We start from the raw sequence: 26,580 nt of genomic DNA on the forward strand, positions 1-26,580 counted from the left end.
TTGGGTAAATCTGTGAGGGGTACAATCAGAACCTTTTTTAGCTCCTTCAATATTCTGGGATATATCCCATCAAGTGTAGGCAAAGTGGTCTTGGGCTGGGGCATGGTTGGCGCAGCCTAGAGGACGAAACCCTTAGGCCCATGCCACCAGCTGGCGGATGTGTCCTGGGCTGGGAAGGGACTGGAATTTCACCTACACCAGCCCCATTTCTCACAGGTTGAGTTTTTGGGTTCCAGGGGCCGGCAGGACTTAGGTGATAATCTCTCAGGGCTGAGACAAGGAAAGAGACCAGGGCTGGGCCAAGGTCAGGGCAGGCAGCAATCAAAGAGTCATCGGGTACAGGCCAAGGGTTGGGGCAGGTAGTGAGCAGAGAATAGTCCAGGTCCAAAGCAAGGGTCAATGGCAGGCGGCAGGCAAGAGAATAGTCAGGATACAAAGCAAGATCAAAGGCAGAAGTCAGGCCAAGTCAGACAAGAAGACAGGACACAGAGGACAAGAGACAGGCAATATGGACAAGGCAGGATCACAGGAGCAGGACAACAGGCAAGGCAACAAGGCAGACTACGAGACAGGCAAAGAGAAAGACACAGGAGAGCAACACACACTGCTTGACAGGGGGACCTGTTGCTGAGGCAATGAGCAAGAGCCCAGGGATTCAGATGGAGCTATCCTGCCATGGTATCTTTAAGAATAGGCACGCATAAGGAAGTCCCAAACTGAGCAGGAGCATGGCAGCATGCAGGAGCAGTGTCAAGGTGTATCGGTGGCTGTCAGCTGTCAAGGGTGAGTGTGGCCAGCTAAACATTACAAACTGTTCCAGTATCTGAAATGCTGTCTTCTTGGAAATGACAATGTGTTTGCCCCACAGTCTCTTATGCCCTGGCCTTTTTCCTTTGGCCCATCAACCTCTTCTTGTGTGAATATCCTTCTCTGTGCTAGCCGTCATCCATTTTAATTCTTATCAGTCCTTTTTGGTCTTCCTCTTTTCATTTCTACCTTTAAATAAAGTTTTATCCCCTGCCTTTACTGATTGGAGAATATACTCCTCTGTTTGAGATTTTGCCTGCTACTCCTGGGTAACAAGGGATGTAAGGAAATATTTCTTCATAGAAAAGGGTGGTGGATACATGGAATAGGCTCCCAGGGGAGGCAAAAATGGGAACAGAATCAAGGAAGTCTTAAAGGATAAGATCTCAGACTGCTATAAAGTTGGTCGGAAGAGCTATAAAGAAACTTACCTAGACAACCTTAGTTGGCAATGGTTGGAGGAGCTGAAATTAAAAATAAAAAGACAGGACATGTTAAGACTTTTAAACAGATACATAAAGTAACTAAATGCAAATTTAAGAGAAGTGTAATTTGTCATTACACAGAACGAATGTAACAAGAGTAAAATTCTAAGAATGAAAATATGGGAGAATGACATATGCAAAGAATATAAAATGAAGAAACATATCTTGACAGATTATATTTATTGACTCATAAGTAAAAAGAATTCTGGATGTCAAGCTGTATTGAAAGTGTAGTGGGATAGACGACAGAATGATCAGGAGATGGATCCAAACTGATGGGATTCCTGAAAGGAATGTTAAGATTTATCAGCGCTGTAGTATTTGTTGGCTAAGAAAGGTGCATTGCTTCGTTGAATTAGACAGAAGCATCTGAATTTTAATTTGGAAGCAGAGTGCGAAACAATATCTGAGGAAACAACATTTCAAATAGGTCAACAGAGTGAAAATGGAGAGTATATGAGATTGTGGGCTATACCGTGCTGCCAAAATCAAATCCACATCTCTTCCTAATGTGTGTACAGTGCTTATATAAGCATAAACCAATGTTTGATGAAAGGATGCTGGAGTATGAATAGGAAGTGAATGAGGGGATCATAGAGGAACATGATAGGTAGGAGATAAAAGGAAACTACTGATTTGATCTACTTTACAGCAAACATTATTGCAATATGACTTGCTAAAATTGTTTAAGGCCATGGTAATACAGTTAATGGCGGTGCATACTGACTATAAGAAATGATTGGGTTCAGATCTGGTTCAATACAAATATCTTTTAAAAAAAACATTCATAACAGCCTGGGCTAAGCATAGGGATGATAAGGGATGTGAGGGCTCAGCAGGAGATGGAGTAAGGTATATGTTTTAGTGGTAAGAGGATGGTAATGAAGCACTGGGGTAACATGCACAGAGCAGCAATTACAACCCTAATCACCTTACTGGGCATACTGGATGGCCATTTTGGTCTTTATCTGCTGTCATTTACTATGCTACTATGTCAGGAATGGAAAATGGGCAGACAAGATAATCCTTGTAGTCATTTATCTGCCATCATATTCTGTGACTGTATGCAAGATTTGTGAGAGAATAATGCCATTGAAGTCTATGGAGGTGAATGATTCAGGTAAGAGTGCTGTCTTTCTATCAAGGTGTTACCCTTCTAGTGAGGGTGAGAATGCACTATTGAATGAAACATTGCTGAAGTCAAATCAGGTCTGTCTTTCAAGACACTTTTGGACTTTCATTCCATGCTTTTGGCATAACATGAAATGGTTTTCATTCCTGTATTATCTTTCATTGTAAAGGTGATAACACAATATCTTCTTTCCAATGATGGAAACTCCTACAAAATCTTTTACTGTGAGGTCACGTAGGGCTCATCTTCAGATGGACCTCTGAAGTTTCAAATGCTCATGTACCACAACATCTTTCTTGTTGGTCCTGTAAAAGCATCAAAATCCATTTCCAGTTTCTCTAGGACCAATATGACTACTAAAACTGTTCTAATCTGAATCCAGTTACAAAAGTCCTGTGATATCTCTCCTGAAAGTCAATAATGTAATGACCGCCATGCCAAGGATGGAGACTTCCATGATCACTCGCTCCAAGATCAATAATGCAATATTCTTTCTGCTGTCAATGGAGACTCTTGCAGTATCGCCTACTTCTAGGCCAACAATGGAACATTTCCAGCAGCAAGACTAGAAACTCCAGTGACATGTCTTTGCAAATTCAATAAAGTGATGCTCTTTATATTGATTGTTGGAGACTCCCATGAGATATTGCGCCAAGGTCAAGAACTCACTATTCCCTTTGCTGGCAATGGAGACTCCTTCAGTTCTGTCTGCTAGAAGACCAATAGTGCAATATCCTCTCCTAATTGCTGCCATAAGCGTGTCGGTTATGTTGTTGTTGTGGTCACTCAAGTGTATGAACAGGATCCTTTCAGGTTCACTGCTCCTGGCACAGGTGGTTAATGGTTCATAAAACACTCTTATGTACACAAGAATCAAAGAAAAGCGCAATCAGCAATTTTCTCTTTTCTGGCAGTGATGTAGTAATGGTACAACATATCGTTCTGAATAGAATCCATGATGTTTGTTCAGGCTTATTGTGAGCTTACATCCTGAACATATCCACTGCAGTGGACTGAAAATAGGCCATCTGCCATAACAGGTTGATAAATGGTGTAAAGTATATTGGAGCCAGATTTCCTACATAATGACTTTTACACTTGTAACCTCTGTTCCCCATTCTAACTAGCAAATGGAGTCATTCTAGGGTGCTGTTGAGTCCTAACAGAACTCAGCACGGCCCTGGTGATTTTCCTGGTCAGTTGGGGATTGCTGTCCTTGAGAATCAGGAACATAGTCAAATAAAGCTCTTCACACCTCAGAATGCTTTTTCAAGTCAAATAAAAATGTACTGGTGCAAAATGGTAAATAATTATGACAAAAATTACTTCTTTGAGAATCACAGTTCAGTACAACACCAAAATTGTCACAAATGAGTTTCTGCAATCCAGGGGCCTCCCTTACCTGCAAGAGGAAGGCATGAGGCTGGGAACCTACAGGCCTGATAGTCTGACCTCGGTGGTGAGCAAACGACTGGAATCGCTGCTAAAACAGAGGACGGTGCAGTTTCTGGAATCCCATGGATTGCAAGATCCGAGGCAGCATGGTTTTTACCAGAGGGAGATCTTGCCAGACGAATGTGATCAATGTCTTTGATTGGGTGACCAGAGAGATCAAGGGAGAACGCTAGACATCGTGTACTTGGATTTCAGCAAGGCCTTTGACACGGTTCCGCACAGAAGAGCTATAAATACATTGTGCCCCCTTGGTGTAGATCCTAGAATGAGGAAGGGGTTGGTCCCTGGACCGGTTCTTTTCAACATTTTCTGGGAGCAACATAATGGAAGGGTTGTCAGGAAAGGTTTGTCTTTTTGCCAGGGATATCAAAAATCTATAACAGGGTGGACAGCCAGGAAGGAGTGGGAAACATGAGGGATCCAGCAAAGCTCTAAGGTCTGGCAGCTAAGATTTAATGCTAAAAAATGCAGAGTAATGCTTTCAGGATTGGAGGTGAAATTCTTCTAAGCACAAAGGAAGAGCGGGATCTGGAGATAATTGTATCTGATGATCTTAAGGTGGCCAAAAAGGTGGAAAAAGCTACGGTAAAAGCCATAAAGATGCTTGCCTGTATAGGGAGAGGAATGGTGAGCAGAAAAAGGGAGGAGATATTGCCCCTGTATAGGTCCCTGTGAGACCTCACTTGAATACTCTGTTTAGTTGGGAGACCGCACTTTAAAAAGGATATAATCAGGATGGAATGGGTGCAGAGGGTGGCTACTAAAATGGTCAGTGTCTGCTCTAAAGCATAGATGCAAAGATCTAAACATGTATACCCTAGAAGCAAGGTGAGGTAGGGGAGATATGATAGAGACATTCAAATATCTCAAAAGTTTCCATGAACACAGGACCAGTGCACACACATCAAATAACACCCAGTAATGGAACTACCTGGGAAGATTTGATTTCCAGATGCCCTGAGATTGTCATGGATTAGCTGATGGGGATGAGAGCAGGGGTTGTTATGCACAAAAGTTCTCCTTTCTCTCATATACACACACATAATTAAACACATTCGTTCTTTCACACACACAAACATATACAGGCTTTCCCACACATGCACACTCTACTAGACACACACACACACATATGCAATCTCACTCTCTCACCCTCTCTTCCTCACATACATATGTCCTTATTCACTCAGACAGGCCCCTTCTCTCACACACACACACTTAGGTTCCTTGTCTCGTTCACACACGTACCCATACACAGGCTCCCTCCCTCTCACTAACACCATTGCACTCTCGTACACACACACAACCTCATACACGCTCCCTCTCTCTCTCACACACACTCACATACACATTCCCTCATACAGGTTCCTGCTCATACATATACACACCTTCCCTTTGTCTCTCTTTCTCATACACCCCCTCATACAGACACTCTCTATGTCTTGCACACACACCCTCTTCCACAGGTTCCCTCTCTCTCTCACCCTTACACAGGTTTGTTTTCTCACACACTCACATGCACTCTCACTCCCTCACACAGGCTCCCTCTTTCTATCTCATATCCATACACACAGAGGCGCCGCTCTTGGCTGCGCATGGGATGGACTCCGCTCACGGACCTACATGGCTGCTCTGTGCCACCCCCTACTGGTTGGCACCCTAGGCGACCGCCTAGTTTCGCCTAGTGGACGCGTCAGCCCTGCAGGCACAAGAGATGAGCCTTTTACAATGGAAAGGACAAGGGGTCATGAGATGAAGCTGAAAGGGGATAGACTGGGAAATATTTCTTTACAGAGAGGGTGGTGGAATTGTGAAACAGCCTCCCAGTGGAAGTAGTGAAGACAAAAACAGTATCTGAATTCCAGAAAGCATGAGATAAATACAGGGCATCTCTAAGGAAGTGATGAGAATTATAATGCTAAATTAATTGGACAGATGATCAGACTGGATGGGCCATATTGTCTTTTTCTGCCATCATGTTTCTATGTTTCTTCCATAAATACAGATAAGGGAATTTCTGTTGCTCCTACAGACTCCCTTTTTGTACCTGTAATCTTTGCATTCATTCTGGGTGGCTGTCTTTATCTCTGGTAGGGATGGTAGCACTCCAGTGTTTGCAGTCACAGTATGCTCACCTATGTTTTCTTTTAGGTTACTGGATTAGTAGATCCTGTTCCTTATCCTCCTAAAGCTTTTGCCTCCAACTCTCCTTGTCTCCTTAAGGAGCAGTCTGGCTAAGCTCCTTCTCCTCCAGAAAAAATAGGTCTCTGCAACTCCTAGGAATTCTGTGTTGGGCACTTATATAACAGTGAAAACCCCTACAAACTGCTTAAAAAAGGCAATACATTTATTCAACTTAGTTTATGGTCAGACTTCTTCAGTACTGTTTTGGATTTGGGACACTAGAGTGTTGTATTTCCTTTTAATCTGAGTTTGACATACCACAAAATTCTGCTGTCTTTTTCTAGGATGTTCTATTGTGTTTTCATGCTTTTAATATTGTTTGGTGAGTTTTGTTTGTTTTGTGAGTTGTAGCATTTTGAATATATTAATTGAATGTCGGTATAAAAAAGCAAATAAATATTTAAATTAAAACATATTGCATGCAATGTTTTAATTGTGATCTGCTCATAACAGTAATTACATTGAGCAAATGTAAATATTTTAAATAAATACATTTGGGGTGCTGCCTATTTCTGGTGAAGTTCTGGACTTGAGTCTATATTCCTAGGATAATTTTCAGCAAGGTGTCATTTGGGTGTACAGATTATCAGTTGACTCCAGCCTAGTTTTATCCAACTTCATCTCTGGATTTGTGCGCATTAATTTTTAAAGAAGAGCAGGCCCATAGATGCAGTGGGGTAAAATCAGGACTGGCTCAGACAGCTCAGATAAGATGGAGCCAGTAGGTATCCCTTGCTGTGTGTGCTTTGTATGTAGTGCATAGGAAAATGGTGGTAGGGAAGGCAGCAAGTTTACAGTAATAGTGGCTAATGAAAGGATGACAGAATTATTTTGGTTTAGATCATAAGAGCTGCCAAACTGAGGACAAAGAAATAGCAGAAAAACTGAAAGAACTCTTAGCCTCTATCTTTAAGGAGAAGGCTGTTGGGAACATACCCACACCTGAAATTGTTGTGGATTGGCAACTGGTTAAAAGGCTATTAACAGAGGGTAGGACTAAATGATCAGTTTTCCAAAAGGAGAAAAGTCACTGAAGTAAGCAGAGTTGCTTACCTGTAACAGGTGTTCACAGGACAGCAGGATGTTAGTCCTCACACATGGGTGACATCGTCAGATGGAGTCCTCATGAGGACTTTTGTCAAAGTTTCTAGAACTTTGAGTAGACACACTGAGCATGCCCTATACCGTGCGTCCACACAGGGTCCCTATTCAGTCTCATAACATAGAATTGCGATTAAATTAAAATAAAATAAAGAACAGGAAAACCTCAACTCCGCGGGGTGGCGGGCGGGTTTCATGAGGACTAATATCCTGCTGCCCTCGAGAAAACCTGTTACAGTTAAGCAACTCTGCTTTCTCTTAAGACAAGCAGGATGGAGGTCCTTACACATGGGTGAATCCTTAGCTATAGGCTGCTCCCCAACACAAAATGGAACCAACAGACACCTAACCAGGCGCCAATGTACACAACAACACCTGTGCTGTTGGTAACAGAGGGGGAGACAACCTGAACCCAAACTATGGGCCCTTGGTTGGAAGAGTTGTGTTTACACTTGAACAGGTTCTGAAGGACAGATTGACCAAACCTACTGTCACATTGGCCATCCCTATCCAGATAGTAATGAGATGTGAATGCGTGGAGAGAACTGCGCATCGCAGCCTTGCAGATCTCCTCCATGGGAATTGCTCGCAAGTAGACCACTGATGCTGCCATGGCTCTGACAGAATGAGCCTTGACATGTTTCCCAAGATGCAGTCCCGCTTGGACATAACAGAAGGAGATGCAATCTGCTAGCCAACTAGATATTGTCTGTTTGGCAACAGCAACGCACAACCTATTCCTATCAAAAGAAATAAAAAGTTGGGTGGACTGTCTATGAGCGTCTGTCCACTCCAGATAGAAGGCTAAGGTTCGCTTGCAGTCCAAACTGTGCAGTGCTCATTCGCCTTGGTAGAAATGGGACCTGGGAAAGAATATTGGCAGGACAATTGACTGATTAAGATGGAAATCCAACACCTCCTTAAGCAGAGAGTGGGTACGCAAGACCACCCTGTCATGATAAAACTTAGTATAAGGTGGATAAGTCACTAAGGCCTGGAGCTCGTTGACCTTGCATGCTGAAGTGACCGCCACTAAAAATATGATCTTCCAGTCAGATACTTCAAGCCACAGTTGCTCAGCAGCTCAAAAGGAGCTTTGATCAGCTGATCTAACACTATGTTGAGTTCTCAAGACACAGATGGAGGCCTTGGGAAAGGCTTCTTATTGAATAGTGCTGATGTCTTGCTGGCTTCTAAACTAACTCTGTTAGAGTTCATCTGAGTGCAATTGGTACATATCACCAAGGTGCAGATGGTTTGCCCATCTCTATACAGCCTATAGTTGTACATTTCATGCAGGGCCTGCTTCAGTTGAAAGGCTATGCGGGCTAGGGCTCTTCTGCTTGGAAAAGAGACGGCTGAGAGGGAACATGATGGAAGTTTATGAAATCAGGAGGGCACTTGCCATGAAACTAATAACCAACAGATTCAAAACAGATCATAGAAAGTGCTTTTTCACTCAGCGCCTTATCAAGCTGTGGAATCTGTTGCCAGGGGACATGATCAAGGTGACTAGCATTGTGGGGTTTGAAAGAGGTTTGGACAAACTCCAGGAGGAAAAGCCCATGACACACTATTAGCCAGATAAACTAAAGAAAGCTGCTGCTATCCTTGGGAGTGAGTAACAGGAATTAGATCTACTTTATGGAATCAGCCAAGTATTTGCAACTTGGATTGGCTACGGTCGGCGACAGGATGCTGGGTTTGATGGACCTTGGTCTGAATCAGTATGGCAGTTCTTATGTTCTTGTGTAAATTTGTCTAATCCTTTTTGAACCTAGTTAGATTAGTGACCTTCACCATGTTCTGTGGCAATGAGTTGCACAAGTTAAGCATGTGTTCTTAACCTCCTGTCTGATCATTTCGTCAGGTGGTCCCCTAGTGCTTGCATTATGAGATACCGTTTACCAGTCAGTCTTCTGTTACCGTAAAGTTCATTCATCACACTTCTGGTATTTCTCCGAAGCTACCGATTGTCCTGCTTTGGTGATTGTGACAGGAGGAGATTACCATAAGTGGTTACACAATGCTACGGTGTGGGCCGCTCTTCTAATGGGAGCCGGAGCAATGAGCAGTGGAGTGTGAAACTGACCTAATCGCGGTAATGGATGCTGTGGAGAAGGTGCACAGCACTAAGTGGGCTCATCTCTTCTGCCTGCTCTCCTGGAGCTCATTCTCTGCCTGATTACGGACATTAGTAAGGCTGGGTTAGGGGGCTGTTCGGGAGGGAGGGAGGGTCACTCACTGTGGCAGGAGGACCCATCTTCTGAAAGAGAGACGAATCCTCGTGAGGGGACGATCCTATTCATTCTAAAAGGGAGAGCCATTTTACTGTAAGAGAGACATACATGCAGGATGTCAGGAGTCACTGTAAAAGGGTGACTCCGTCACTGTAATAGAGGATTCAGTTACAACAGGGAAAACAGTATGAGAATTCAGATAACTGTATTTCATTTCACTTCTATTCCACCTTTTGTGGCTGCGCAGCCACTTCAAAGTGGATTGCACTGTAGATATTTCCCTGTCTCCAGAAGGCTCACAAGCTAAAGAGTATATTTACTAAGCTACATTAAGCGTTTGTCGCATGAAAAACGTCTATCATGGCAATATCATATGAAATTTTACCTAAAATTTATTTATTTATTTTATTTAAAGAGTTTTACATACCGTCATTCGGAAACGTTAAAATAACACCATAACGTTAAAACGCCATAACGTTAAAATAAACTCAGTATGTTAATGAGCTGCTTTGCAAGCATTAGCTTTGCAAAAGCATGCAAAGCAGATCAATATTAGGTAATTTTATAAAATAAAATGATGTGGTTTGCCTCAAAAAATGCAAGCCGAGTTATTTTCCTGAAAGTTAACTGCAACTCTGGAGTTGTAGCTAACTTGTCCTGTGAGCTGGACATGCTAATGCTCATCCTGATGCTCCAGGAATTTGTCTTAAAGGGCCAGCATGGCCCTAAATAAACCTTCCAACATGTAAAACCCCCCTTCCGGGGGTCTCGAGAGACTCCTGCCCACCCCCTCACCACCTCTAGAGGAGGTCCACAAGTGAGAGTTGAGAAAATTTCATTTTAAAGTGATGCAGCAATGCCCCTCCCTAACAAATCATACTTTCCAAAAAAGGCAACCGCCTGATCTAAATACGGCCCCCCACCCACAGTAGCAGGTCTCTCGACCCACCTTAGCCCACCTCCTTCAGGCATATCTGGTGGTCTAGTGAGGCCCAGAGCACACCCTAGGTTCTGGGCCAGCTGCTCGCTCAATCCAAAATGACACCAGTCAGTTGTCATACTAGGTATGGCCCTATAGGGTGCCAGCCAGTGCCATTTTGGATTGAGCAAGCGGCCAGCTGGGAGCCTAAGGGGTGCTTGGGGCCCTACTGGGGAGGAGGGGAGTGGGCTAGGATGGTTGGAGGGGCCTGGGGGAGTGGCAGCTGCTACTGTGGGATGGGGGGGGGGACATATTTGGATTGGGCGGAGGTCTCTCAAGATCCCTAGGAATGGGGCTTTTACACACTGGGGGGTCTTTAAGACTGTCATGGCCCTTAAAAAGAAAATGGCGGCTCTTGGCCATCACTGCAAGATTTCTGAGTAAGTTCCCTACAATATAAGGTATTTTCTTGCTGAATTTTTATTTTGCAGGCGAAAATATCATACAGTTTCCAAATACCACAGATTAGTAAATGACCCCCTAAGTTTGTCCTTGAGACAGCTTAGGGAGAACAGATTTGCTCATGGTCACAAATAATTTTGGTGGGTTCTGAACCCTGGCTTGGTAGTCTGCAGCTCTAATCATTAGGCTACTCCTTTACTCCAAGTCAAGAAAGCCAGGGTTGGGCACAGAGGACCCTTTGCAAGGGTCAGGAAGGGTAAAGCTGGCGAGTAAATAGAGTCTACAGTGTTGCCAGAGAAAGAGAAAATGGACAGGCAAGATGGGCCTAGTGGTCTTAGGTATAATCATATTCTCTTTCTCTGTTTTCTAAGAGTCAGCAGGGCTGAATGTAAGATTTTGGTGCCCAAAGGCAGAGAGCCATGCCTGTTCCCGTTTGAAGCTGTGCCGATACAGGGCATATTTAGTGCCTTCAAAATTTGGCATCCTAGGCAGTTGCCTATATTGGCTATGCCTAAATGCGGGCCTGTGAGTCAGTCATCCCAGAGAGACTCCATCACTTTAAGAGAAACACTCAGTCATTTTCATAGGAAGACTCAATCACTGACAGAAGACATTCATTATAACTTCACTGCAACGGGATCACTCTTGAGATAAGTGAGAAGTTAACAAAACTGCAGCGAGCATTTACTGTACCAGGAAATTGCTCTTGGTGATGGCTGTAATGGGGGTCCCTTGTCACACATTCTGCTGTCTGCTCACACATGCCTGCTGCTGCTGCTCAGGGCCAGCCCTGCCTTTCCCCCGAACCCTTATCAAGTTCCATTGTAAATTCTACGGTATCTCTGCCTATCAGCAACCTCTGATCTTGAAAAAGTTCCAAAGATTTGTGCAACCCTGGGAACCAGCCAGCGACTATGAGACAGAGACAGAAGCCACAGGCAGAAGACGCAGAGGAAGGGGTGAGAGAAGCTGGACGGGGTAGCAGACTGGCGAGTGAGAGACAGAAGCCACAGCAGAGAGAGAGAGAGAGCGTGCGAGGCAGGTGGTAACCGATCGATACAAGCCACAGCGGGGAGAGCGAGCTGGTGACCGAGAGACAGAAGCTGCAGTGCCCCTTTCACATATCCAGCACCTCACCAGCACTCGGAGGGACTGTCCCATTGGAAGGAGAGGCAGGACAGGAGCTCCCGTCTTGCTTGGCTGAAGCTTAGACACGCCAGACGCTACACTTTATCCGTCCAGGATACAGGGATTTGAGGTGCGAAAAACAGAAAGACAAAGGGAAAATGGACTCCTCTGATCTTCACCTGGTAAGGGAGAACCTCTCTGACAGGGGCAATCTGTGTGCTACATTACATCTTCGGCTGGCATAGTTCATTTTTCTGTTCTGTCCATCCTTGAGCTGATGGCAGAAACCAGAAATTTAGATTTACCCCAGCACTGTAAGGCCCTCTGCTCTCAGCAATAAGAATGACCAGGAATGCTTTATTACCCATATTGGCAAGCTGTGCCAGCTTCAGCTACCTAAAGGGTGGCGTGTCACAGTCCTCTCATTCCTTTCCCAGTGACACTGGACCCACCCCTACCTCCTATATGACCACTCTCCAGTCATCTCTCTCCCTCACGACACCCTCGGTTTCCTAATGACAACTTCCAACACGGATCATGGCTAGATCCACGTCCTATTCAGGAACAGGCATTTGAATATTTTCTTCTTGGACATGGGATTATATAGTTTATCCCAAAGGTGTCAGCCAGTCATACGCCTTCCTGCTTTTCCAACAAGGAGCTGAAATGCTTTTCTATTTATATAACGTAGGACCCGATTCATGAGGCCCTTTTCCAGCAGACAGAGAATAGGGAAGAGTCCTCAGTGAATCGAGCCAAGAGCCAGATGTAAGGGTCAGGCCCAGAGCCTCCACGGTGCTTTTCTGTGCCCAATTCTTGCTTGCACAGGTGGGTTGGGGAGTTATTTTGTTGATTTCCATTCCCTTCTGGAATTAGCATGAAATGAAATTCTTGGGCAGAAACTTTGCTGTTTTCAAAACTGTGCAACATAAAACTGACCTGTACACTCTTTGTACTTTTTGTTCCCTGTTCTTTAATACTAAGAGTCTGGGATTTTTAGCCCGCCTTTCCAAAAGATGCTCAAGATGGCTTACAGCATTATTACACTTCAGCTGTTGTAATTCAGAAAAGCCCGGGATGGCCTCAAAGTTCCTTCCCAAAAGAGCTTACAATCTAAGGGAGTACCTGAGGCAATGGGAGATAAAGTGACTTACCCGAGCTCACAAAGAGTGTCGGGGGAAGCTGGATTTGAGTCTTCTTTCCCTGGTTCTCAGCCCATTGTGCTAAGCACTACACTACTCCTTAAATTTGGCATGGAGGGTATAATATTCTGTAGTAGACAAGGAGGCCGGCAGTGCTGGCACTATTGGTATTTCTTATGCATGGTAATTTTTTGAGACAAATGTTTAATAACCTGCCTAGTTACCAGATATATGGGCACTTTTGCATCCATATGCCTTGTAACTAATTTTACTTGGGGAAAATTGCCTACAAGGTCCATGCATGTAAAGTGCTATTTGTGCGGATGACCAATCAAGGATAAAGCAGACCACATCCGTTTGAAAATGCCAGGGTAGGTGAGGTGTTTACTCCCCTACCCTAAACGGCCCTTCCCCTCAGAAATGCCTTTTCTAATCCATCTAAAAGTACCTGCGCTGTGTCCTTTAAGCTGTTCTGAGGGGGGGGGGGGGGGGGGGGAGGGGCAGTTTTCACCCATGGCATTCTACCGGGATAATCCCTACTTACTCGGGTATATCACTCTGGAAATTGTCTTTTTAAAATAGAGATGGGCCAAAGTTTTTGCATCAGGACAGTAACATAGTAGATGAGGGCAGAAAAAGACCAATCCACCCATCCAGTCTGCCCAGTTATTCCCATGTGCGCTGCCACGGATACATCTCAGCTGCCAGCCACAGAGCATGACCAGCTGCACGCTCTCTCTCCCTACCCAGGTCAGCCTTCTTGTCTTCCTCCTTTGTACGCCAGCACCCAGAGTAGAAGAGCATACAAGATCCCCCACCTTGTTCCCTCCAGCACCCACCTTTCCTTGTCTTACTCCTCTCAATGCAAGGGGATTGTGTCTGGTTTGGATACTTTCTGAATTTTGCAATACAGAAAACAATCTGGGTAAAATCCTTTAATTCTTCAATACAACTTTTTTTTAACTAGATCAATTTCCAGATTGGAACAACAATGGAAAAAATAGTGATCCAGAAATAGATTGGTTCTAGAACATAACTAAATTGGTCCCACTTCCAGGTAGTTTGGAAATCTTTTAAACTGCCTCCCTGTAGTTTCCTCAGTCCCTGAAAGTAAAAAAAACCCCAAAAAACACACATTCACATATATTTCAACTCTGTCCTGCAGAGCTTTAATTCCTGTGTATAATTTCTTGTATAGTCCCTGAAATTTGAAGACTAGAGGTTAGCGGGGATAAATATGCGAGGAGAGCTCCTCTCATATAATAGTGCAGTTTATCCCCACCCGCGTCCCAGAGGGTCAAAGAGCAAGGACCCTGCAAGACACCAAACTCAAACTGAGTCCTCGTTCCTATTTTCTTTCTTTCATTTGAGATTGGTAATTGCTGTCCTTTTCCGCTTTCCTGCCCCATCGTGTTTTCCGGCTACATATCTTCTAGGTGTGATATAACAGCAGTAAAGGTAATGGTAGGAACTGCTGGGGGTTCCCAATCTCTTAGGACTATACCTGGGAACTTTTGACTTCCAGTAATCCTGAAATTACCATGGATTAGCCGGGGGGGGGAGGGCAACTGCACAGTGGGACCGGATGCTCACAAATTTGCTCTCATAAACACTCTTACATGTTCACACTTACTTTCACTGCTCATTCTCTCACATTCTCACATGTCCATTTACACCTTTACTTCTGCCATTCTCCCTCCAACACACACCCGCCCACGTCTCTCCCTCTTCCATACACACATGTCCACTCACTTTCACACCCATGCTTACTTGCACTCAGCTCTCTCCTACTCACCTACATACACTCTCAGATCTTCCTACATACACACTCACTCACTCTCACAGACCTGCTCATTCATTCTCTCTCCCCCCCTTTCAAAGCACACTAGCAACAGCAGACTCTGACTTGGGCTCCTGGAGCAGCAGCAGCCTCTTCTTTCTCCTCCTGTGCTGTGGAAGTGGACGCTGCCTGTTTCTTACTCCTCGTTTGATGCACGGGCAGGAAATCACCATGTCGATTGGCCAAGACAAACAGGATGGGGCGGGCAAGTGGCTGGATACAGGAAACAGGCTGTGTGGGAGCAGGTGGTGTCATGAGGAAGCGAAGTTAAATGTTAAAAAGGTCCAGAGATGGTAGAAATCACTGTTGAGTTCCTACTTTTTTAGCCACACAAGACCAATGATGTTCCTTTCTGGGTCCAAGCAGATTGGTTTTGCTGCAGCACCCGGAGATTTCCGGAGAGTTCCCAGGTATGCTTAGGACTCATCTGGTAATCCCATCTCTTATCTAAGCACGTGACCATTTTCCCCTGCTAATGGTCCATGGCGATATTAATTTAAAATGTAGGCACCTCATTCCTAATCTCCCTTTTCTGCTATATTAGATCTTGGGCCTGCACGATTCTGCTTTTCAAGTCACAGCAGTCCCAGTCCCTGGAGGAAGGCTTTAGCTCAGTCCTGGCTTTCCACCAACCAGTGGAAGATGCAAAACTGCAAGTATCACCGTGCACAGAAATGGCAGATAGGAAAAAAAAAGTAGGACTGGCCGAATGTCTGCCTCCAGGAAATGGGTAATTTAGCAGTTCAGACAGATATCTTAGATGCCAGATGGTGGAGGCATTTCTCCACAGAATCTTATGCATAAGCTGCTGAGGGCATCCAGGATCCAAGCTTCCACCAGCATTACTGCGGGCCATTCCATCTTCCCCACCAATCGTAGCCCTGGCAGCTCCCAAATACGGCCAGACTGGAGAGAATGAGTGGCTGCGCACGTGACAGGACCCCTCAGGTGAATGAGGGGAGCGCCAGCAAGGGGTCGAAAAGGCTGGTCTCTGACTAACCGCCAACCTGGTGCAGAACCAAACGTTACCTTTTCAGCAGGATGGCAGAGACAGAAGCCAAAACCAGGATTAGCCTACTAAATGTGGGACATATGATCTGGAATAATGTGCCGCGCATAGAGAGGTCTGCTAGTGCTCTTCAGTCCTGTCCTGCAGCACCTTCTGCTATTCCAGTTCTCAGACCCACCCACAGCTCTGCCAAGGCACCTCGATGCTTCCCTGCAGCACCCCCTGCTATTCCAGTGTTGAGACCAAACATAGCTCTGTCAATGCACCTCAGTCCAGCTTTGCAGTACCTCCTCCTGCTCCAATACTGAGACCTCCCAAACAATGGTAGTGGCACCAGTGAAATATTAGGACACATTAACGTTGGATAGACAGCCAGAGAGAAAGTTGTGTCTGTGCAGGAATGTGTTTTGGAAGTGGCCTGATTCCGGACAGGACTGAATAAAGCTCAGAGTCCTGTTTGTCCGACCTTGTCTGGGCTTTGCTGATGCTGCATGTCACTGCTCCCAAGTGTCAAGGCAGCACCACTCTCATGTCTTCCCCAGTGGCAGAGGGCAGCTGGATAGGTCTGGAGGAAGGAGCAGCACTTTTCCCAGTTTGTGCTGCTTCTGAAAGAGGCATTGGTACAGCCAGATACATTCCTATGCAATGGCTGGAAGAGCAGATAACACCCAAGTCCCAGGAGAGGTAGGATCAAGCCTCCCGGCTGGATTGAAGAATTTAAAGGGCTTTGAATCTAGACGAGTTGTGCTGGTGTGTGTATAGGGTGAAGGGAAGTGCCACTGGGGAATGAACAGCAATGGGCAAACTGAACTGAAATGACAAAATACTGCTAAATTAATTGCTAACAAGCTGTGTGTCATTATAATATGGACAGGCTGAGCCAGACCTGATTTCACTCCATGTGCATCTATGGATTTAGATGCACATGGAGTGGAGATGCACTATGGATCTTAGATGTGCTGGGTTGGCGCAACTTTTCTTTGATGATATGGAGCTTGTTAGCCATCCTAAATGGTAAATTGGCCCCTTCTCAGTGTTATCAGTGCAGTGTGCACTCATTGGTAAACCACTTTTTGGTGTTATCGATGCTGTGTGCATTCCTTTGGTAAATCGTTATGGAACTCCATACCCTCAAATCTCAGAATAGAACCATGCATCTCAACCTTCAAAAAAAGACTAAAGACCTGGATATTCACACAAGCCTTCCCAGACGTCAATTGATCTAATACTTCCAAGCCACCCCTAATCTCCATCTACACCATGGTCGACCTTATCTCCTATCGTTTACTTGTGTAAATTAATAACCTGTCCTTTCTCTTCCTCTAAGTCAAGTTCTTATCACCGTGTTATATGTAACTGCTTTTTCAGCACCATTGTTATTGTTATGTTTACTTTGCACCCCTGTTTTATGTGAACCAGCATGATGTGACTGCTGTCTCGAATGCCGGTATATAAAAATCTAAAATAAATATAAATAAAATAAATCAGTGCCGTTGCAGAAAGGGTAGGGATAAGGTTCTTGCAGGGAGAATTACAGCTAAATCCAAAAGATTGTGTTATGTAGGAGCCAGCTGTTTACAGGCCTATGGGATCAGTGTTTGTATAGAACCAGGTATACAAATGTGTTTGTCCCATTTGTTGAGAGGGTAGGCAATGTCCTCCAAGGAAGTGATACTAGGCTGGTGAATGATTGTTGGACTACATTGGCAAATTGTCTTTCAAGCTCTTTTCTCTCTGTCTCTGGTATTTAAATAGCCTCTGAGAGAGCGTGTGAAGAGGTTTATCTCGACCTTCCTAATAAAGGCCTGAGTGATGAAGCAGATGAGAGACTCTCAGCCAGTATGAGTGTGTATGTGTGTGGGTGTCCATGTACAGTTGTACCGATAGGTCTGAATGTGCTTGTAAATGTGTGTGTATTGGGAGTGGTATGGGGGATGCAGGACATCTCAGTTCTAGCACTGGATGGCTGAAGGGGTGGGCACAGGGCTACAAATCCTGACTCCCTCAGAGAACTGGATGACTCAGGGGATGGACACAGGGCTATAGAGCCTGTCACCTCTAAGATGGGACAGCTCGGGATGAGCCAGGGCTACAGAGTCTGTGACTACTAGGACTGGATGATTCAGCAGACAGGCCCAAGGACACAGAGCCTGTCACATTTGGGACTGGAAGGCACAGGGGATGAGTGCAGGAATACTGAGTTTATCATCCAGTGCCAGCTTAACCATTAGGCAAGCTAGGTATTCCTCCTAGGGCTCAGGCTCCTGGGTGGAAGGGGGAGGGCAGGGTGGTAAAAAGCAGCTGTAGTGACAGCAAAACAATAGGCCCTGATACCCACACAAACTCACAGAGCCATCAGCACTTTTAATTACTCTATCTTCACATCTTTCATGCACACAGATAAACAACCAGACCAAGTACTGCTTTCTATTTTGGCTTGTTTATTTTAGCGTGCTAGGGGTTTTTTTTTAATGTGTGTCTACACCTCTGAGCTTTTAGCTTTGTTCCCAGGCTTTAGCCTGTGGTGCAGGGAACAGGAGGGGAGGGGTGAGGCTGGAGCAGACAGAACAGAAAAGAGCTACTCTGCTCACTAATCCAGCCCATCCCCTGCACTGGGTTAACAGCTTTAAAAACTGCCCTGAGAATGTTCTGCTAGGATGAGTTACCCCCCCCCCCCCCCAATGCACAGGATATGCTGGTGACTGTGGAGAAATCGTCTTGCAATCAAAAAGCACACTGTGCTTCTGCAGAATTATACATCAGATAGAAAAGATGATCATGTCTTGCTGCATAGTTTTACTGTAGTTCCTTCAAAGGCAGACAGCAGCTATGGTGGGGGAAGGCAGGATTCACTTCCAGTCCTGAACAGCTACAAAGCAGTCTGGTTTTCAGGTTAAGGTAAATAGGCAGACTAATCTGTTTCCTAGACATAGAAAGAGAGGATCTGACAGTAGATAAGACCCATGAGGCACAAATGATATTGATAGGTACCACACAGACTATATCAAAAGTGACTTCATGGCTCTTGGAGAGCGGGTAAAACAGGTGCACAGGCGCTATTCTCCTCCGTCCTCTCAGACAAGGATAAAGGCCCAGGCAGGAAAGCTCACATTCAGGAGATGAATGAATGGCTGTATAGATGGTGTGGAAGAGAGCATTTCAGCTTCTTGGCTCATTGGATGTTGTTTCAAGGACTGGTTCACCTGTCGAAGAAGGCGCACAGCATCTTCCAACACAGACTAGCAAACCTACTGAGGAGGGCTTTAAATTAGGATCATCGGGGATGGGTGAACAAAACCCTAAGCTAAGTAAAACATTAAATTCTTGTATAAAAATGGGAAAAAAGGGCATCATCTGTAAAATGATGCACACTAATGATCATAGAATCAGAAATAAAGTCCCAGATCTAGAGGCAGTCATGGAATAAGCTGATTTGGATGAAGTGGCTGTCACATAGACGTAGTCATGGAAAACTATGACTGGGCTAAAGTTATACCAAGCTACAATCTAATCAGGAAGGACCAGGTAGGAAGGAAGGAGGCATGGCACTATATATGAAAAATAATATTAAAGCAACAGAACTGCAGGGCTGTGGGTTAATCTGAAACAAGGGAGTGGAACATCTCTTTATATTGGTGTAAAATACAGACCTCCATCACAGACAGAAGAAATGGATAGAGATTTAATGGAGGATATTCACAAAAGTGCTATGAAAGGGGAGGTGCTATTGCTAGGGGATTTCAATCTGCCAGATGTTGATTGGGACATCCCAGCCATGGTTCTAGAAGCAGAGAGATCCTGGATTGTCTGCAGGGGGAACTGTTCTATCAACTGTAAACAGAGCCCACATGAAAGGGGGTGATACTGGACCTAGTACTTACCAACAGGGACGGTATGTCTGATATTGTAGTGGGATCCAGTGATCACTGGATGGTGAGGTTAAGTATTAGAGCTCAGGAGATGCAAGTTCATTCAAAGATGATAGTCCTAGACTTCAGGAAAAATAACTTTGTTAAAATGACTGAGTACCTCAAAGCGTTATTAGCTGGCTGGGAAAATCTAGGGGAAGCAGAAGTACAGTGGCCAAAGCTAAAAGGAGATATTATAAGAACAACTAACCTTTTTATTAGGAAAGTAAATAATGGAAAGAGGAAAAAGAGGCCACTGACAAGATAAGGGAGAAAAGATTAGTGTTCATAAACTGCAATAGATCGCAAAAAGAGGAAGATAGGCAACAATATCTGGAAAAGTTAAGAGAAGCTGAGAAAGTAGTCAGGAATGCAAACATTGAAATAGAAGAAAAAAATAGCAAATACAGTAAAACGAGGGGACAAGACCTTTTTAGATATGTTAGTGATAGAAGGAAGTGCAAAAGTGGCATTGTGAGACTCAGAGTTGAAGTGGAAAAATATGAAGAGGCAAAGTTGCTTAACAAATATTTCTGTTCAGTGTCCACTGTGGAAGGGCCAGGAGTAGGACTACTCTTCAGAGCTGGGAGTAGTTTCAGAGGACTGGAGACAGGCAGATGCGGCTCTTATTCATAAAAATGGAATTAAGGAGGAAGCTGGGAATTACTGACCGGTTAGTCTGACCTTTGTGGTGAGCAAATTAATGGAATCAATGCTAAGAGAGAGGATAGTGCAGTACCTGAAATCCAATGGATTTCAAGATCTGAGGCAGCATGGCTTTACCAGAGGTAGAACTTGTCAGACAAATATGATGAGTTTGATTGGGTGACCAGGGAATTGGATCAGGGGAGAGAGCTAGATGTAGTGTACTTGGATTTCAGTAAGGCTTTTAACATGGTTCCACATAGGCAACTTATAAATAAATTGAGCATCCTTGGTATAGACCCTAGAGCGACTGACTGGTTAGAAACTGGTTGAGTGGAAGGAGACAAAGGGTAGTTGTGTTCACACCAAGGAGGGAGGTATTACTAGTTGTGTACCTTAGATTGTTTTTTTCAACATTTTTGTGAATGACATTGCAGAAGGATTGTCGGGAAAGCTTTGTCTTTTTGCCAATCATACCAAAATTTGCAACAGGACAGACAGCCAGGAAGGTGGAAAATATGAGGTGTGATGTAGCAAAGCTCGAGGAATGATCTAGGATCTGGTAGCTAAGATTTAATGCTAAAAAATGCAGAGTTGTGCATTTAGGCTGCAAAAACCCAAGCAGGAAGAACAGTATTTGGGGTGAAATATTTCTAAGCATGAAAGAAGATCGGGATCTGGAAATGATTATATCTGATGATCTTAAGGTGGCCAAACAGTTGGATAAAGTGACAACAAAAGCCAGAAAGATGCTTGACTGCGTTGGGAGAGGAATGGTCAGCAGAAAGATGGAGGTGATATCACCCTTGTATAAATCCCTGGTGAGACTTTTTGGAATGCTGTGTACGGTTCTGAAGACTATACTTTAAAAAGAATATATATACCAGTTGGAGTTGGTCCAGAGGATGGCTTCTTCAATGTACAGAAGTCTTTGTTCTAAAACATATGGGGACAAACCTAAATATCCAAACATGTGCACCTTAAAGGACAGGCGAGATAAGGGAGATATGATAGAGACATTTAAATACCTCAAAAGTTTCCATGCATAGGAGTTGAACCCATTTCAAGAGAAAGAAGGATCTAGAATGAGGGGGTCAATGGATGAGGGTGAAAAGGGGTAGATTCAGGAGTATTCTAAGGAAATGTTTTTTTTATTGAGAGGATGATGGATGCAAGGGATAGCTTCCCAGTGGAAATAATGGCGACAAAAACAATATCTGAATTCAAGAAAGCATGTGTTATGGGCCCAACCCACGGAGGTCCGCAGGCCGCCCCTTCACCTACCCTGGGACGTCTGGTGGCTGCCACGGCGTTCCTGTGCCTAGTCAGGTCAGTAAAGTTTCTTCGCGGCATTCCCTCTGTGAGGGAGACGCCGCCAACGTCTGGGCTGGCCCTGCCCCTAGGCGCGCATGTGCGCGGGGACCCGAATCTTAAAGGGGCCAGCACGGAAAATACACAGCACCTCCCAGGAGTGATGGCAGACGCTTCCAGGGTATTTAAACCCTGTACCAACTCCACTCCTGGCCTTGCAACGAGGTTCACTCTTTGTTGAGAGTTACTAGTTGCTGCTTCCAACTTCTGGCTTCTGACCTCGGCTTCTGATTACTGGCTTCTGACTTCAGCTTCCGTCCACTGGCTTTTGACTTCGGCCCGTCCACTGGCTTCTGATTCTGGCTTTCGTCCACTGGTTCTTGACTCCGGCTTTTATCCAGGAGGCCTCTCCTAAGTCCAAGTGGCTCGGGTCCTCACGAGCTCCTCTCGGGGGGACCGCAAGCTTCCAGTGGTGAAGTTCCAGTTGGCCTCCTGGCTTCAGCTCTACTCTTTTCTATCCTCTGGAACTCCTCTTCAGACACCGACCCACAGGAGACCGCACATAAGTCCAAGCGGCTCGGGTCCTCACGGGCTCCTCCTGGGGGGGACCTCGGGCTTCCAGTGGTGAAGATCCCTCCGGTCTTCTGTCCTGTGCCGCCTCCCGGCTTCTACTTCCATTGTGGGCCTTCTCACGGTGTGTCATCAGCTGTCCCAGCCAGCTCAAGGGTCCACGGATGTGGCGGGCTTAAAGGCCATCCCTGGAATTGCCCAACGTTTGTAGCAACAGTAAGTCTGCCTTGATGCTCTGATAGTGACTGTAGACAGACTGGCCAATCGTATTGATGGAACACCTGCACTCATACCTCCTGCGCCAATTGCCGCAGCCGATCCTGGACCAGCAATGCCCATACAGCTGCCGGCACCCTCACGGTACTCGGGGGAAGCAAAGTACTGCAGCAGATTCCTCAATCAGTGTTTTATTCGATTCAATCTACTGCCTTCCCAGTTTTCTACGGATCAGATTAAGACCAGTTATATTATTTCTTTGTTGGACGGGAAGCCCCTGGCCTGGGCCTCTCCGCTATGGGAGCATAAAGATCCCCTTCTAGGGAATCTGGAACAGTTTGTCTCGGCCTTTTGACATATCTTCAACGAGCCTTCTCGCAGACCCACTGCCGCCTCTGAGTTACTTTAGCTACGCAAGGCAATCGGTCCTTTGCCGAGTATGTGGTGGAATTCTGTACCCTGGCAGCCAAGCTAGACTGGAGGGACGACAACCTCCATGGCATATTCTTGGAAGGTATCTCTTCAAGACTCCAAGACGAGCTAGTGGCGAGGGACATCCCGGATGACTTGAACAGCCTGATTGATCTGGCTAGACGGGTGGACCGCCGAATCCAACACCGTTTTCGGGAAGGGAGGTCCGGTCGTAAGCCCAGTAACTCTGGGTCTACATTTCCCTGACTGGTACCCTCCTCCTCTGCCTCTCCCAGAGACCAAGACATAGAGCCTATGCAGTTGGGTCGAGGTCCAATCTCGCAGGAAGAGAGAAGACGGCGCCGCGCTCAAGATCTGTGCCTATATTGCAGGGGCACGTCCTAGCCCGATGTGGTGAGCGGCTGGGAAATGCCAGAACCTAGGGATCATTGGGGAGCTGACCCTAGGCAATACATGTTCCACCTCCTCATGTACTGCACCGGTTACCCTTGTCTACCCTGGGGGTACATTTGATTCGCTGGCTTTGTTCGACCTCGCAGACCTCGTCCAGCAGTTGCAGATTGGGGTCCAACCCTGAATTCCTCCTATCCGGGTATCTTCAATTCACAGTACTCTCCTTCCGGGGAGCATTACTACCTGCACCAAGCCCTTGGTCCTTCGCACCGGCCTCCTGCACGTGGAAGAGATCTCCTTCCTTATACTGGAGAAATCCATGCATCCCATCATCTTGGGCTTACCCTGGCTACAGAAACATTCCCCAGTCATAGAATGGGATACTCTTCAGATTGCATCTTGGGGCCCGTCTTGTTTTGACTCCTGCCTGACGAATATTCCTCATCCCAGTGTGCCTCTCTTGACCACACCCATGGCACTCCCGCCACAGTACCAAGACTTTGAAGATATCTTCTCTAAGGAGAAAGCTGAACTTCTCCCAGAACACCGGCCCTTTGACTGTGCCATTAACCTGGTCCCGGGCACTACGCCTCCCAGAGGACGGGTTTACCCCTTGTTGCGTCCGGAAACTCGGGCCATATCTTCGTATATTCAGGAGAATTTGGACAGAGGTTTCATTCGGCCCTCTAACTCCCCCGCCGGGGCCGGGTTCTTCTTTGTGGCCAAGAAGGATGGGTGACTCCAACCCTGCATCGATTACCACAGCCTCAACGCCATCACGCGACGGGACAGGTACCCTTTGCCTCTGATTCCAGAGTTACTAGACCAGCTGCAAGGAGCGAAGGTCTTTACCAAGCTGGACCTCTGGGGTGCCTACAATTTGGTACGGATACGACCCGGCGACGAATGGAAGACTGCCTTCAATACTAGAGATGGGTACTACGAATATTTGGTCATGCCCTTTGGCTTATGCAACGCCCCTGCGGTCTTTCAAAACCTCATGAATGAGGTCTTGAGGGATATGTTGCATACCTCGGTCATAGTGTACCTCGATGATGTGTTGGTGTATTCTAAGGATTTGTCCATGCACCGTGTACAAGTGCGGCAAGTACTACAGAAACTTCGGGTCAATCATCTCTTTGCCAAGTTAGAGAAGTGCCAGTTCGAGCAGGAATCCTTGCTGTTCCTCGGATATATAGTCTCATCCACGGGCTTCCATATGGACTCTGATAAAGTGGCAGCCATTCGGAACTGGCCGCAGCTGGTAGGGTTCAAGGCCTTACAACGCTTCCTGGGCTTCACTAATTTCTATTGCCAGTTCATACCTCTTTACTCCCGGTGGTTCACGAACCCAACAGTATGGGATAAACACAGGGGAACTCTGGGAGAGTGAGAATTATAAAGCTAAATTAATTGGACAGATAGGCAGAGAGAGGCCATACAGTCTTTTTCTGCAGTCATGTTTCTATCTAGTCCGTCCAATTTAATTCTTGGTGCAATGCCGCAGACCCCAATTGATTTATTTATTTATTTATTTATTTAGTGGTTTTTTATAAACCGCGGCACGTTAATAGCATCACCTCGGTTCACAATAAACAGTAAATTAGCAACAGGCTTTACAGACAATATGAAATACAGTGACACATATCATATATCATTATAAACAGTAAATAGCAACAGGCTTTACAGACAATATGAAGTAATGAGAACATAACATATCAACAGATCACTGGCTTTCCCTTCACTTCACAACTAGATATCTTTCCTCTGTATTTATCCCAGGCTTTCTTGACTTTTGTTACTATTTACTTCTCTTTGTCCCTCTCTCACCTCCATTAGGAGGTCATTCCATGCATTTACTACCCTTTCCATGAAGAAATACTTCCTATTGTTACTACCCCTGAGTCTAGGCCAATTATATGCAGTCAGTCAGATGCAATAAAAGCTCATTGTGGATATGCTGAAAATCAGGGCTGGCAGTGAGTATTCATCCTTGAACGCCTTCCTCTGTTCAGCTTGAGCATCCTCTAAGGCTCCTCAGTTATAGGTTTACCAGCTGGAGTGGCACAATCCCACGTCCATGAAGAATCAAGGGCAGTAATGCTCAGTGAGCTATCAATGGAGACTTCAGAAAATTGTGCAACATTTTTTGATGTGTCTATTTACCCTTGTACCGAGGCGAGATTGGCTCTACCTGCAGGGAGGAGCCCTGTAGGTTCCCACCATCGGCAGGCAGACACGGGTGAATCAGAGACTAGTCAGGGCCTTCGCCTATACCAGCCCTCGTTCCCCTCGTGTTGAGCCTTTGGGTGCCGTGGCCAGCAGGACTTAGGTGGGATTTCTGCTGTTGACAGAAAAGGTGGCCTATGGATGAATAGGGTCATAGGCAGGCAGCAGTCAGGCATCTCCAAGGTACACGCGATGGTCAGAGGCAGGTGGCAGTCAGGCATATCCGAGGTACAGGCAATAGTCTGAGGCAGGTGGTGGTCAGGCATATTCAAGTAATAGGTAATGGTCAGAGGCAGAGATCCGTCTGAGGGAGGAGAGAGGAACAGATAGGCAGGATGGACAGGCAGGGAGAAGAACAGGCTGGAACGAAGACAGAGGACAAGCTGGGCAAAGAACGGAAGACAAGGCCGGAATGAAGAATTGAAGACAAGGCTGGATCGAAGAAGTAACACACACACTATACTGACATAGCTGGACCAGTTGCTGAGGCATTGGACAGACATACAGGCTACCCTTTTATAGTACAGGCTAGATGATGTCATCTAAGGGCACTGTGGGGGGTTTCCCACCATGTGCCCTTTAAATCCTGCAGCATCGGCGTGCACACACCCTAAGGAAGTTGTCGATGGGTGTGTGTGCTGATGGCATCCTGCTGCATGCATGATTGGTGGCAGCCCCTGCGCCAAGAGATGGTATGGCAGGCTGGAGAAGTGCCCCGTGTTGGGATGTGACCTGGCAGGCTGGAGGAGCTTCCCCTCGTTGAGACGTGGCATGGAAGGCCCAGAGCTGGAGGTGAGAGCAGTGGTCAATTGGAGGAGCCCGAGGATTGCCAGTCGAAACAGTATCCCCCTCTTAAGCCCCCCCCTCCTGAGGCCTTGGGTTGTTGGGGTACCGGTGGTGAAAATCCTTCACACATACATTAAACTGAGATACTGGCCTCCTTTGGTCATCTGCGATTCTCCTGGCTCAGGCAGC

At 45.8% G+C, this 26,580-nt stretch overlaps 1 protein-coding gene across 2 annotated transcripts in view; it reads left to right on the forward strand.

Annotated features, from left to right (window-relative positions):
- GCK (glucokinase) overlaps positions 1 to 26,580 on the forward strand; it is a 150,679-nt gene that overhangs the window by 86,237 nt on the left and 37,862 nt on the right. Inside the window, exon 1 of one of the 2 annotated variants that reach the window (XM_029604195.1) lies at positions 11,751 to 12,092. The exons of the other annotated variant lie outside the window; for it this stretch is intronic. Coding sequence (XP_029460055.1) covers positions 12,069 to 12,092 — 24 coding nt within the window. The 5' untranslated portion in view covers positions 11,751 to 12,068. Of the gene's footprint in view, positions 1 to 11,750; positions 12,093 to 26,580 lie in introns of those variants that run through there. 2 annotated transcript variants of the gene reach the window in all.

This window comes from Rhinatrema bivittatum, chromosome 5 (assembly GCF_901001135.1).
Source record: "Rhinatrema bivittatum chromosome 5, aRhiBiv1.1, whole genome shotgun sequence".
NCBI classification, from domain to species: domain Eukaryota; kingdom Metazoa; phylum Chordata; class Amphibia; order Gymnophiona; family Rhinatrematidae; genus Rhinatrema; species Rhinatrema bivittatum.